This window comes from Chlamydotis macqueenii, chromosome 9 (assembly GCF_036417535.1).
Source record: "Chlamydotis macqueenii isolate bChlMac1 chromosome 9, bChlMac1.mat, whole genome shotgun sequence".
In the NCBI taxonomy this organism is placed as follows: domain Eukaryota; kingdom Metazoa; phylum Chordata; class Aves; order Otidiformes; family Otididae; genus Chlamydotis; species Chlamydotis macqueenii.
The window spans coordinates 4,208,588-4,222,807 of record NC_141564.1 but is presented as its reverse complement, the minus strand read 5'-3'; the positions used below and the strand labels follow the sequence as shown (position 1 = coordinate 4,222,807).

The 14,220-nt window shown below is 40.9% G+C and overlaps 1 protein-coding gene across 2 annotated transcripts in view; it reads right to left on the bottom strand.

Moving 5' to 3' along the window:
* Positions 1 to 7,469: 7,469 nt before the first annotated feature.
* The window catches only part of SPSB4 (splA/ryanodine receptor domain and SOCS box containing 4), an 81,275-nt gene continuing 74,524 nt past the window's right edge, over positions 7,470 to 14,220 (bottom strand). For both annotated transcript variants that reach the window (XM_086754654.1, XM_086754655.1), the window contains exon 3: positions 7,470 to 8,768. In XM_086754654.1, coding sequence (XP_086610780.1) covers positions 8,641 to 8,768 — 128 coding nt within the window. In that variant the 3' untranslated portion in view covers positions 7,470 to 8,640. The remainder of the gene's footprint in view (positions 8,769 to 14,220) is intronic.

Here is a 14,220-nt window from a genome sequence, read left to right as displayed (position 1 = left end):
AGCTTTCAGGATACTCAGGCCAAAGCTTTGATCCTCAAAGCAAAACACAATTTTAAACTAGTGATGACGCAAGTTAATAACATCATCAGAGAAGTTTGTACCTGCAACGATGGAGGGGGAAGAATATTACAAAGAAGAAACTAAGTAATATTTCCTCTTAAAGGGGAAAAGGCGGGTTTGTCAGAAAACAGGAACTGCTGGTGGCTCAGGAATGTGAAAAATTCTAATAGGGCACAGAACCAACGTATTTATTGACTCTAAAATGCCTGTGTAGCAGAATCAAGTTTAAACAGTTCTTAATCGGAATTTAACTTTGAAAATCGGCATTTGCATTTCAGTGGAGAAGACTACTTTCTACGCCTAAAACTGTCTCTTCTTCTGAATTTCAATCATCTGGACCCACAAAATATGTTATTTATCCCTCTGGATTCCTTGATTACAGCAAAACCACAAAAAAACATATAGATTCAGTAAGGAAACTCACAAAAGAAAGAAGAGTATTTTTGTATTTCTACAAGTAAATTCCAAAACCAGAAAGCAATCAAAACTTTAAAGCCTTAATTAAAAATCAAAGAAATCAAAACAGGGCATGATCTAATGTGTCCTTGCTTTTTTCAAGTCAAAAAGTTCCCTGATCCAAAAGGCTAGCACTTCAAAATGATTGGGAGCATCTCCCTGTGCTGAACGAGATGCACATGTTTAGAAGATAAATGTTTAGGAGATCTTTCTGGAGAGATAATTAAAAAAAAAAAAACAAAACCAACAACTCATTTCAGCTTTCAATGCAGAAGACAAAACATCCTAGGAGAGCTTTCCATCACTGCTGTCCATTTATCACCCGTTATTTGACAAGTAAAACGCTTGTTCCCACTTCTGCGGGAGATGGGAATACCAAGCAATGCAAAAAACCAGGCTCTCCAGATCTGTTTTCCAGCTCAGATTCAGCAGGAAGCTGGAGGTCATGGATCTCAAAGAGGAGGAAGTTTCTGAATTCCAACTGCAAATTTATTTATTTTATTTTTATGTCAGAGTGAGCATTGATAGTAAAGTTCTGTATAGCATTCCTTGGTGGGGGAGAGTTAAAGATGTGCGAGAAACTAAAGTGTGGAGTTTTAAACCTCAACAATACGCAGCTCTATTATTAAAATTCATATTTATTCCCATCTTCTGCTATGCTCTCGTGACAACTCACATTAAATTAAGCCAAATTCTTACTTGAAATGCTACTGATCCTTCTGAGAAGACAAATTAAAGTAAGGTCACTGAAGGTTAAAGCACCTGCGGTGGTTTTGCTGGATCGAGGTCCCAGTAGGAGAATCAAGAGAAGTTGCACATAACAGGCAAACAAGATGCACAAGGCAAAAGGCATGTTAGCTGCAAACTGCAGACCAGCAGTGGTCTCTTGTATATTTGTGTATATGTGCAGAAAGAGGCCCGTCGGGGGCACTGGACTCGATAACTGGACAATTACTAAATTAAAAACAAATTAAGTCAGTTCAACTGAAAGCCGCTAACATGACACGTGTCTCAACATGCTTTTGAGTAGGCTCTTGTGGACGTGAGCAGTTAAGTTCAACAGTAAAGATGCTCTCCCCAAAGTGGCTGGTGAGGAAAGGAATGAAATTACAAGGTAGAAAAATCAAAATAAACAAAAAGAAACGCTTTCCTTCAGATGTGGCAGGGCACACACTGCCACTGGAAAATAGCAAACATTTTACAAGAAATTGTGTTTTCATGAAGCTTAAATTGGGAAACACAGTGTGATTCCCAAATACCAGCGATGTAAAAAATACAGGAAGATTAAAAACACTGAATAAAGGAATTGGATGTTTTTATTTGTATGATGAAAACTTAGGGACAAACAAAAATTGAAAATATTACGAAGGTGTGTTTCAGGGCTTACATCAGTCTGCTACAGACTAGGAGGCAGCTGGTGGATTAAATTGCATCTGTCTACTAAAGAGATCCAACTCTTGTACCCAAAGGGTAAGGTACTGGCTGTTATCAGAGTTCCTGCATTAGACTCATAGAAACCAAACCGAGTTACGGACAACACTTGTTTCTTGCAGACAAAACCACTTACACTGTGGTGCGAGTTTTCGGAAAGAGCCGAGTACGATGCTGTGCGGAGTTCAGTGCTGTCACCCAAGAGCTAGCCAAGACCAGCACTGAGACTGCTCCTACACAATGTGGAGAGAGAAGTCCTTGCTCTGCTATGCTAGCCACAAACAAATCATCAAGTTTGTAGCTGTTTGGTACCAGTGACTATGAAACTGGAGATGTAGTCTGCATTACAGAAGCACTGCAGAGAGTATTAGATACAAAACACCAGTCCAACAAAGGAATTAGAACCTACACAGCCACTAGCTACTAAAGATGGAAAGATGTTTGGATGTACACAAGGAAATTATGAAAAGAAAAAAAAGAAAAAATTGGCAAATCATCGAGGTGATAAAGGTTTCTGGTAGGACCTGGATTTCAACTTAGATCTTCTGGAGGCCAATTAAATGCTCAAAACATCCTTTCCTTTTTTAGAGGGCTTTTTCCAATGAAGGTTCATTTATGCAATTAGATAGTAGGACTTGGGAAACATTTTAATAGTGGCAGCACCTGATGCCAGACTATGTTTACCCAGGTAGCTTCATTTGTGAGGGAGTGTGGTTTTGGCTTGTTTCACCTCTAGGCAAGCCCTGATAAAATACTTAGCTCAGGAGGATCCATATCCTATTAATTCCCAAGAATATATGCAGTTTAAATTTATCCATAAATAAGGTAAAACACCAGTCAACAAAATAATGCCACAGGCGCCTTTACTGTGCTTGAGAAGTCACTTCTAGATGTGTATGTTGAAATTCTGGCCCCACGCCTTAGAGCTGTTCACGTTTTGCTACATAAGCAGCAATGCACTTGCCAAACTGATTTTCTTAGTGAAGAGAAAAAAGACTGAAGCATTTTGCTACTAAAAACATGCATCAGCTTCCCAGGTATGCGTGCAGCAGTTACTTGTGTGTCCGTTAAAAAAGTCTTAAGTGGAATATGAACATTTTGTTCATTAAAAGACTGCATTTCCCAGTGGAGTTTGCAATTTGAATAACCTTATTTAATACTATTATTTATTTAATAATAATTTCTTCCTTAAAAAATAAATAAATACGGCAGAATGATCCAGGCACACTGAACAGATGCTGACTTTAACTAAGTGCCTTATGGCACATGGCTTATGACTGGTATTTGAAACTGTCAGTAGAATTTGTTGTACATGAGGACTGTCAGAAACATCGGCTCATTTTTGGTTTGTTTGCTTTTCCTTAGAAGTTTGAAGACACCTGCCTCTTGTGCTGTAGCTTTCAACAACCAGAGAAACAATATATTAAAATCTAAGAACGTAGCTGTAGCTGTCTCAACTGTGAGTACTCCTAATATATTAGAAGTTATGGAAAACATGAACTCTACTTCTACATCTACTGTCTCCTGGAGAGATCAGAGTCTCTATAACTTACACATTTTCACAGCTACACAAAGGAAACTAGAAGTATCTGATCCTGCCAGCTGTTTTATACAGGATTTGCATACAGCTGCAGAGCCCAGAGCCCTTCAGAGGCTTTAGAAGCACACGCAGTCAGTGGTGGAGCTTTGGGATGTTAAGGCTGTGCAACAAGGATTTAGAGAGGGAAAAAGATGCTATTGCTTGAACTTTAAACGTCAACACTGAACACCTGGCAGTGGTGGAAGCATGAAAGACCTTTTTTTTTCTTCCCCTCTGAATTTACTTGTGTTCTACAGCGGGGCTAAAAAAAGAAAAGAAGGTAAACCCTTAGGGAAATGCTGTTCTCTAGAGCTCTGGTCCTTTGTCCTCTGCCTCCACCACAGTACATTAAAATTTGCTTCAGTATACCTTCAGCAGGGCGTTCTGCTTTGCAGCAGATGCTTCAAGACATTTTTATTTTAGACACTGCCAGCAGAACACACCAAGTTCTTTTCTGAAGGAAGAATTGCAATCTCAAAAAAAAGAAGTGGGGAGGGCACTCAGGCTGATGTGTGTTGAGTATTTCTCATGGCTCTGTGTCTCCAGAGCACATTTTCCAAGGAGGAAGGAGGCTCTTTGGTGTCTTTTTGAATCAAGCAAACAAAGGATTTCCACTTCGTGATCACCAGACATTCTTTGGTGAGATAAACAGGAATGGATAAAGATCCTGCATTCCTTTAAGTATACAGAATGAAAACCACTGCGAGATTTTAAAGGTTTATAAATTAAAAAGCTTTTGAAAATCATCATCAAGGAGCCAAAAAGTCTAGCTTCCCCTTTGGATATTGCTCTCAGCCTCAACTAGACGCATTTTTTCGTTCAACTTTCTCACAACATTTACCTAACTACACTTGCCAGCATGTTTTGCCAAATTTGAAAAACTGCTGCAGAAACCATCTGCTTGACATCGTTTACATGTAATAAAGTACCGCTCAATACGCTGAATTGGAAATGTTTGCAGAGCTTTACATGGGAACCGAGAGCAGCGGTGCTGACTCAGGCAGATCTCCCGCTGATGTCAGTTGGAATGGTACCTGAATGAGTCCTGCTGGATCCGATACGAAGCTTGCCGCACAGCGATTGCTGCTGACTGACGTGAGAGCATATGGTTATAGTTTAACAATACCAACTGTAACGGGGGTGAGGAGGAAATTTTATCGCATTTCTGGCTTGCTGCTCTTTCGTAATTATCAGAAACACTGGAATGATTCGTACATATCTGCTTCTCAAACAGTTTTTCCCAGCTTCAAGTGAACACTGAGAAACGTGCTAAGTTAGATCCTACTTCAATAGGAACAATCTCAGACAACCTGTTGAAATAAAAACTTCAACACCAGCAAGACTTCACAATTTCTCTGCATTACCTACCGTTACATTACCTCTGGACACAAATACAGACATTTCAACACATTTGCCCCGGTCCAATCTGAAGCCCTCATAGCACTGACTTTGTCAGCCTGGTAGTAGGGACATGTGTGCGACAGCTGCAGATTTCTCAAATTTGACTCCAAATTTGGGTGTTATAAAATTACAGCTTCAGTAAGTCTAGAAGCTAACAGTGTCACTGAGGTTACAGTCATGATCAGCAGCACCTCTTCATGGAGAAACTAAGCCCCCTCCCTCGCATCAGTTGCAGAAGGATGAAGAATGGCAACACTGCTACAATGCACGTATCCACAAGTCTTAACCATAGTTTTAACAGAAGGGATTCTGCACCTTCAGTACTTCCTAGGAAGGGGCCATATTAGAAATCCAAATCCCAAAGAGCTGGTGAAATACTTCTGCTGCAACCCACTAATTAGCATGCACCCTTCACAAAGGTTACAATTTGGTTGCAGCTCCCAGGCATGTACCCTTTTCCTTTAAGTGCTACAATAAAGACTTAGGTGTTTTGTTTAAAGAGTTTCTCTTAGCCTTAGTTTATCAGCCATGGGAACACTTCCAGATCACATCTAGAAAAGCTACACTCCTTTTGCTCAGACACAGGGACACAAAAGCTGAAAACCATCACATCTACTGTCCATGTTTCTTCATGTGATGAAAGCCAAAGTGGCTGGAAATTAAAAATACAGATGCAGGAGAGATCTTGCTGCAAATCACAAAGTAGTACAGCAATCATCCTCTCTGTTAAATATTCCTGGGAGTGGACTTCTGGGTAGATATCTTGCTGCATTTAGGCTTCCAGGATAGAGAGACTGAGATGTTTCAACGGCATTGGTTGGACAACGATCATAACTTAGTGTTTGACCTCTGTTTTGGGCAAAAGCCAATGCATTGCCACCTTATAAATTATTGCTCAATTCATTCCTGAAGCAGACAGTAAACAATGTTTGCATTCCAGTAAAGTGAGCCTTGAGAAGCAGTGTGAGGAACATACCGCCCAGGCTGGAGATCAGCAACAGAGAGGAGACTTGTTTTGGTCCATTTTGTGAGGAGGTACTCTGCTTGCTTAGCCTCAATGCTTCACTCACTCTCCCCAGAACAGACGGGCACTCTGCTTTCCCCTCTAAGTCCTCTTGGAAGAGAATCTATTTGAAAAGGGATGGTTAGCAGGAACACTGAGGTATTGTTAATATTCTCCATGGTACGTGCTCCTTATAAGACTTCTGTGGACCAAGAAAACTATCAAAAAGACTTCAACCTCCAAAAGCAGAGCCCTAATCCCACATGAAGGAGTGTATCTAGCGTCCACAGCATCACAACACACAATTAGGGAACAGTAACAGAATAAAAATACCATTCCTGTGAAACTAGCACTCCTGGAAGACAGCTAAGGGTTAGAAAAAATGTTTGAAAGTTAAAATAAGGACTTCTGCTTTAAAGAAATATTCACAGAAGGGGCATCCCCTGAAATTCCAATCCAACTGTAAAGTAATTTGGTTAATTAACATACAGAGGCACCATTAATTTGTCTCATTATATCACTTCCCACCTTTACTGTCACATTAAAAAGCTGTCAGTTTGAGGCAAATGAAAGAGCAGAGAAGACAACACTTAACAGTTGTATCCCGGCAGCTATCCAAAGGAGCATGAAGTCTACTTAGACACATTGAAACACTCATCTTTGGAAATGCTCACCTAGAACAGACTTTGGTGGTGGAAAAATAAGGTCTATCAGGATTACTATGCCATTCCTGAACAGCTGCTTACCTTGCTTATGAAAGATCACTTGACACAGCTATATTTTTCCTTTTGAGTGAGCTGTTATACCTTTGTATCTCCTTTTCCTACGTACCTATTGAGACAAAAGGTTTAATTTAAACAAAGCAACTGGGAACAGTAAGAAATACAGATCACAGCTGTAATTTCTTCCCCTTTGCAAGACTTAGGTGAGGAATACAGTATGTACCTCTCGCCTTAAGTGAAAGCAAGTCTGAAAGTAAGTTGATGCTGAAGCAAGCATCAACTTCCACAGTTAAGCCCTGAGAAGCAAATACTCGTTAATTAATTTTTGACATCTCTGTGTTACCTTGCCTTCATTGCTTCCACTCTTGCTTGTGTTGTTGTATCTTGTTTATCTCATGTTTCTTTTTTCCAACTGAAACTATAATTCTGTTCCTTGGGATGACTGAGAGAACGGCAACCATCTGCGGTTCAGCGGTTTCGCCTGCATCATCAGTGCACAGCGGTCAAACTTCAACCTGCCTCAAAAGCACGGAGTCTCAAAGGGCGACTTCGCACCAAACTGAGGCTTTGTTTAGAGGAATCTGGCCAAAATTGTGTTAAAAGCAAGAGTACAGCTATGTTCAGAGTGAGCGGGAAAAATCAGGAACAGGACATGACATTGCCCGCGATGTCTCTCGCACATGAACCCAAAGCAGCAATTCCAAAGCGCTGAACAGAAACGTTTGCAAAGCTGCAGGAGGAACTGAACTCCAACTCTGTACGCAGTGCTATGTTGTTCAACACTTCATCAAATAAGACATGAGTTTTATTTTGGACAGTAGACTTTATTAGAAATTTTCTCCTCATTCATCAGTAATTTCACATTAAAATATGCTGAAGGCAGCTCAGTCTAAACTTTTGACATCCTGCCATAACAACAACTTCCAGTTTAAAAACTAGATAACTGATCAGGCAGATAACTCGAAACGTGTACGAAATGCAAATAGAAAGCAGCATCTTAAAAAATGGGATGAGCCTGAAAAATTAATACATTTCAAGTGGAGCTGGGGAAAAATAAAAAACCAAACAAAATCAGTCACCCCAAGATAGGAAACAGTTAAATGAGAACTCCACAGACTCTAAAAAGATAAATAAACATTATAACCACACATACATTAAAAAGAGAACCAAGTACTTAAGAGTTCATACCACATAAAAATTATAAATTTGTTCAAATAAAAAAAGTGACAAGCTTTCTAAAATACAAATATCCTAAATTCTTGGGATAGTGAACACTTTGTTATGAACTGCAGAACTTTGGAGGGACTAGATTTGGTCTGGAAAACAATGGACTGCATATTACTGTTACCACGTCCAACACCTGATCTTTCTGACACACAGACCAGTTTTTTCCTCTCACATTTTTAAATCACACACTCTTCTTCTAGACAATAACCTGCTTTTTTAAATGCTAGAACTTTTAGATACTCTAGGCCTGATTATCTTGAGTGCTGAACACTCAAAGCTCTCAACAAGTCTGGATACCAAAGGCAAAGTTTAAATACTTTTCAAAAGTTACTGTCAAGAGTTTTCCTTCGCTAATTTATTTTTATCTGTTGGGGTGAGCTGTATCAGAGAGGGAAAAAAAATCATCACGTTATTGAAGAATGCTCTGTCCTGCATGACAGCAGATTTTGCAGGTCAGATTTTCTATTGGCATTTACCAAAGGCAACGAAGATAAACCAATATATGAGAGACGAGAATAATGGCCTTCAGGACTGTAAACACAACAGGCAACAGATAACGCACGAATCTCAAGCAAATCAATGTTTTCACATTCTTTAGTAGTCCCCCACAGTGATCTGCTTTCACTGGTTCAGAAAAAAATATATATTAAAAATTAAATAACACTTAAGTGTCCATCACGAAGATTTATATTCTGCTGTAAACATTTTTCTGCCATTTGCATTGATGTAGTCCAATGTGAGGCCAGAGGGTTCTAGATGTCTTATTGGTACTGTAAATAATTTTTCAGAGACAGAGGCAACGGTAGAATTTCTATGTCATGCAGGCGGTCTCTGCCGAGAGCAAAACGGATTGATCTTCGGCACAAGTCCATTAAAGGCAGGGGTTCCGCTGAAAAAAAAAACCAGAAGAAAGAAAAGAGTTAACTTCTCAGCATCTCCATTTACAGCCAATGTTTTATTTATTAACATGCACTGTATGAAACAGTCACAAAGACAGTAATGGCACTGTGAGAAACCTGAAAAGCATGAGGCAATTAAGATAATCAATAGCAGCAAAGACAGACTTCTATGCATTTCACCCACACCAAGTGACTGCAACGTTTCAGGCTGAGCTTCCTTATCTCTAAGTCTTAAAATAATAATCCAGAACCACTCTTCAGGCTTACCAAGTTGCAGCATAAGAAGTTACTACGTTTACAGGTTTCTAACAAGACAAAGATCATCTACGCGGTTTATAACCCAACGTTGTCATGTGGTGTTAACGTGAACTATGCTGGCAACTTCTGACCTTCACATACCAGTTCCTTCCGCGTCTTAGGAACTGGAGACTGTACTTGAGGGTAACCAAACTGCTCAGCAAACACTGCTTTCCTGCAACACTCTCTTAGCCTTTCTGTCTAGGAAGTTCATGGGAAGCAAAACACTAAACAAAACACCCTCAAAAGTCTAGAGGAAATTTAACCTTTTCCTCCATGAATCAGTTAGGGGAGGAGGATTCAGCTGACTGGAAAGCAGGAGGTGTTTTCTCATAAAAATATACACAAACACCCTCAAAATCTACACACAACATCTGTAGCTGCTCTTAGTTTAATTTAATAGAAGTGAATTAAGCATCTGTCAGAAATACCTGGCTGATAGCACTTAAGATGGGAGATGCCAACACAACGATTTGCAGCACGTCTCAAACCATCTCAGCCCTAAATCCCATCCTGGCCTGCAAGACTCGCACGGAATCGCAGGAACATCATAGAATTTCCATCCAGTAGCAGCATGAACGAGCTCTGTGACTGCAGAGTTTACAATGGCAATCTTTTTGCAGCGGGAAATGGAATAACGTTGTAAAGCCTTTAAGCAGCCACAGCTATCTTCAACAACAACTTCAACCAGATGGATTTGGTTGGATGTGTTGGTTTAAAGAGGTAAGAGCTTAAAAGACTATAGGAAATTCTTCTTCTTTATGTGATAAAACAGTAGTAGCCTTTAAAACCTTACTAGTACTTTCAAGTGGAGGGAGGGGAAAAAAAACCCTCATGTGCCCACATTATAGTGATAACCTTTTATAAACTTGAGAGATTACAAGTGCTCAACATCGTACAGCACTCAGTGGTTTTATCACGAGTTCTTTTATGTTCCACATGTAGATTTACACAAACTATGTTAATCTACCAACCCTTTAGCTGATATTATTTTAAAAATGACTAGAAAAAAATCATTACGAAGTACAAAATATCTGATGTAAGGATTGGTTTTATATGCTACAATTGTCTGCTCTGGGGACACCCCACTGACTTAATGGATTTTCCATCATTTATTCCAGCATCGCTTTTGATTTGTATAGTCCACGGTTCATGATGGTATTTCCCAAAACTGTCTAGGGAAAAAGCTTAGAAAGCATTCTGTTGTACACTGAATGACTAAAAAGCTTATTTAACTTTACAACCACTTCAGTGACTCGGATACGGCGTCTACTTCTCTTTAAAAATCCACTTCATCTATAATTCTAACTATTAAAAGATTACAAAAACAAGAGCTCTCACATTCCAGTAATAAAGCAACATTTTTCTGTAGACAGGTGATCTTAGTTTTTATTTTTACATACCAGAATTATGAACATTGAGTCTTAAGGGATGAAGCTGCAAAAGTCATTAACCAGGATTAATAAGTAGGAGCAAAAATAGCTCGTGAGTTCCAGGACACAGAATACAACACATCTTACCAGTCTTACACCAAACCCAACAGTTTTCTGAGGATCTTCCCAGAATCTCTGAGGTCCCGTTAAGAAGATGTAAAATAAAGACTAAGAGCTGTTAAAGCCACTGACTGACCATGTGGTCTTTTTTTCCCCTACACAACAGAATTTGTAAAATGTAGCCATCTGTGCGGCCAGGCACAGAGCTAATCCTAAACTTCAAAACAAACTTTAAGGAAAGGTTGAAATATTTTTCAAGCTTGAAATGCTAAATGGATGTCTCCTGGCTCACTTCTACAAGGCATTTCAAAGGCTAAAGGAGATGTCCCCACGTGTGTGCAACAGCTGCTAAATTACACATACTGAATGTGGTTTTGCACATTTTCAAAATTTAACTATATTCTTTTTATTCTCCTTTCTATCCAACAGAAGTTCTAACCTGCAACAACATTAGAACAGGTTTGTCCTACATAGTAAATAAAAGTTATGTTTTCTGGGGTGCTACCTGTAAGACCTTGAGGAAAAATTGTAATAGCAGCATTTTAAAGAAAAACTTTTTGCAGCTGTGAAGTGTCCTAAATGATTAAAAATTAAATTCAGGGAAATAAATAACTTCAGGTTTCAAAATTGTTTACGGGATAAAAGTGAAACTGTTCAAAATTAAAGACCGAAAATTTTCAGAGAACCTAACTATTATTAAACATTTGGCACGTACCTTAATGCAAGCGCTCTCCCATCCATCATATCTCACATTTTTACTACATATTTTACAAAGGAGGATTATATGGAAAAAAGGTTGGGTTTTAAGAAGCACACGTTGGGTTCTGAAAACTGGGTGAGTTCCAGGGGCAGGCCCTTGCATTAATGTTGTATTAATGTGCAGTCCCTTGGCCCTGCGCTGTACGGTGCCGGGAGAGTTTCTCACCTCTGGCACCCGGGCACATCCCTCGGCAGCACCCTGCCCTGCAGCCAAGAAGACAGGCTGGGCTGCACGCCCTTCTCCAGCACACCAGGCCCTGGGCGAGACATGCCACCATGTGTCCCAGCAGGTCCCCTGCCTCAGGAACTGGCATAAGCCACCGGTAATTTCAGAGACGCTTTACCATTCATCAGGTGCCAATGCCTGGCGTCCAGCCCGGCCGCCGCTATCTGGCGTTCGTGCTGGGTGCCAAGCCCAGGCTCTGCCGTGGCCCCCTCGCAGCTCTGATGGTTCGCCAGTTGCGAGGCATTTCCTGCACCGGAGCTCGGGGAGTGGGAACTGGGATGATGGGAGCACAGCAGAGCACAGCGTGCCAGCGAGGAAATGGACCGCTGCAAATAGGCTGCTCATCATCTTGCTGCAATGGCCGAACTGCCTCTCTCACACATGCAAACACCAAAAGTGCTTTCAGGTTTTCAGGGAAATTCAGTCATAACTAACTCGGTCCTTTCGGAAAGGAAAATTTGACCATCCTGGGTGTATATTGCTATGCACCCTGCCTAAAACACACACACAGACTTGATGGATCCAAAACACTTAACAGCACGTTCCGATGTTCGAAACAGTATTTCCAAAATGCTAGTTCCATTTGAGATCATAAAAATAATGCTGAGAAGAGAATATTCTAGTAATGCAGAAGATGGGAAGAAGAATATTCTGAAGCCACATGGTTCGCTCTAAGTTCAGCTACTGAAAAAGTCTTTCTTTCACAACATTAAATATTTACCTTTCAAAAACTTTTAAATTCAAGGATATTACCTGATTGTCAGAATATCTCACTACTTAGCATAGCTAATATGCATGACAAGGGTTGTATTTTTAGAATAATCCTCAACGGAACGGAACTGGAGCACTCAAGCCCCCCAAAAGAACATGAACCAGCCATTTTGCCAAAGTTATGTGAATTCCAGTAACGTTCTTGCCATCAGGAAAAGGAGGAATGAATTGCTGAGCTGGAATGTTAAATTGTAAAGAAAACACGATTCACAAGAATGGCTCTTTGTATTAAATTCCCAACCAGGCGAGGAAATTCAAAGCGAGCCACTCCAGGGCAAGGGAGCAAGCTTTGCACAGGAAACCCAGCGCTTCCTCTTGGGCCCCAGCAGAACCGGGAGAGAAAAGTGCAGCTCCAGCTCCTTGGGTAACACACGCGCCAAGCCGCGGGCCAACTCCCGTCCCCTTCCTCAACGGACTTTAAGGAATCAGCTTCTCACTTAAAGTTTACTATGAAACCTCTTACCCAAAGACGGCCCCTCGTAACCGTCACATTACTGAAAACTATTAATTTATGAGTCAGAGTTTAATTTCTGTATCTCCTAATTGTATTCCAGTGGTTTACAAGAAGGCCCATTTAAAAAAAAAAAACCTCGGCTAAGAAACAGGTCTTTGCTTCCAGTCCTTCTCTAAAGTGTATCTGCCACAGGCCCACCACAGGGTACTCTGTCGCAAACGCTCCTTTCCCCAAGCTACAGTTACACGCACGCCGACACCCGAACACCTGGGAGCTGGGGGCAAGGCGCAGCAACAGCCTTGTTGCTCTTCTCACCCAGAGCTGCGGTTCATCAAGTGGTGCAAAAAATAACTTAATTAGCTCTTTAACATGATAGCTAATAGAATCATAGAATCACAGAAGGGTTTGGGTGGGTGACCTTCAAAGGCCATCCAGTCCAACCCCCCTGCAAGGAGCAGGGACATCTCCAACCAGATCAGGTTGCTCAGAGCCCCGGCCAACCTGGCCTGGAATGTTTCCAGGGATGGGGCATCCACCACCTCTCTGGGCAAGCTGGGACAGTGCTCCACCACCCTCAGTGTAAAAACTTTCTTCCTAATGTCCAGTCTGAATCTGCCTCCCTCTATTTTAAACCCATTACCCCTCATCCTATCACAACAGGCCCTGCTGAAGAGTCTCTCCCCATCTTTCCTACAGCCCCCTTTAGGTGCTGGAAGGCCGCTCTAAGGTCTCCCCGGAGCCTCCTCTTCTCCAGGCTGAACAGCCCCAGCTCTCTCAGCCTGGCCTCACAGCAGAGGTGCTCCAGCCCTCTCATCATCTGCGTGGCCTCCTCTGGACCCTCTCCAACAGCTCCACGTCCTTCTGATGTTGGAGGCTCCAGAGCTGGACTCAGTACTGCAGATGGGGTCTCACCACAGCGGAGCAGAGGGGCAGAATCACCTCCCTTAACAGCTTAAAACCAGCTTAAATAGCTATTTAATACATTAAATTAATTAAATAAAATAGCTATTTAGCTATTAATAACACAGAAGAGCTGTGTTTATATATGGTACAAATAATGGTATCCCTGATGGTTTAAGGACAAAGGCAAAGAAACACTGGTAACTGGAAACAACTATGTGTTGGTGAGCATTTCTCCCTTAAATATGCATCTTCGATAGCAATTTGCACATCATTACCAGCGGAAAAGTTCATTTAGTTTTGGCAACCTGTAGTTATTTAACAATCTGGCACTCCAATGGGACTGCCTCATCTTTGTAAACAGGCTTTTATAGCTGAGATACTCAAGTCGCTCAGCATCCAGTAACACTAACCGTTATTAACGGCAATGTTACGTAAGGCTCGCACAAAAGAGCAGCTTTTAGCACACAACAGTTATCTGCCAAATGACAATACTCATTTTTTTTAACAGAAGTTTTTAAAGCTCTAACAGCACATAATGT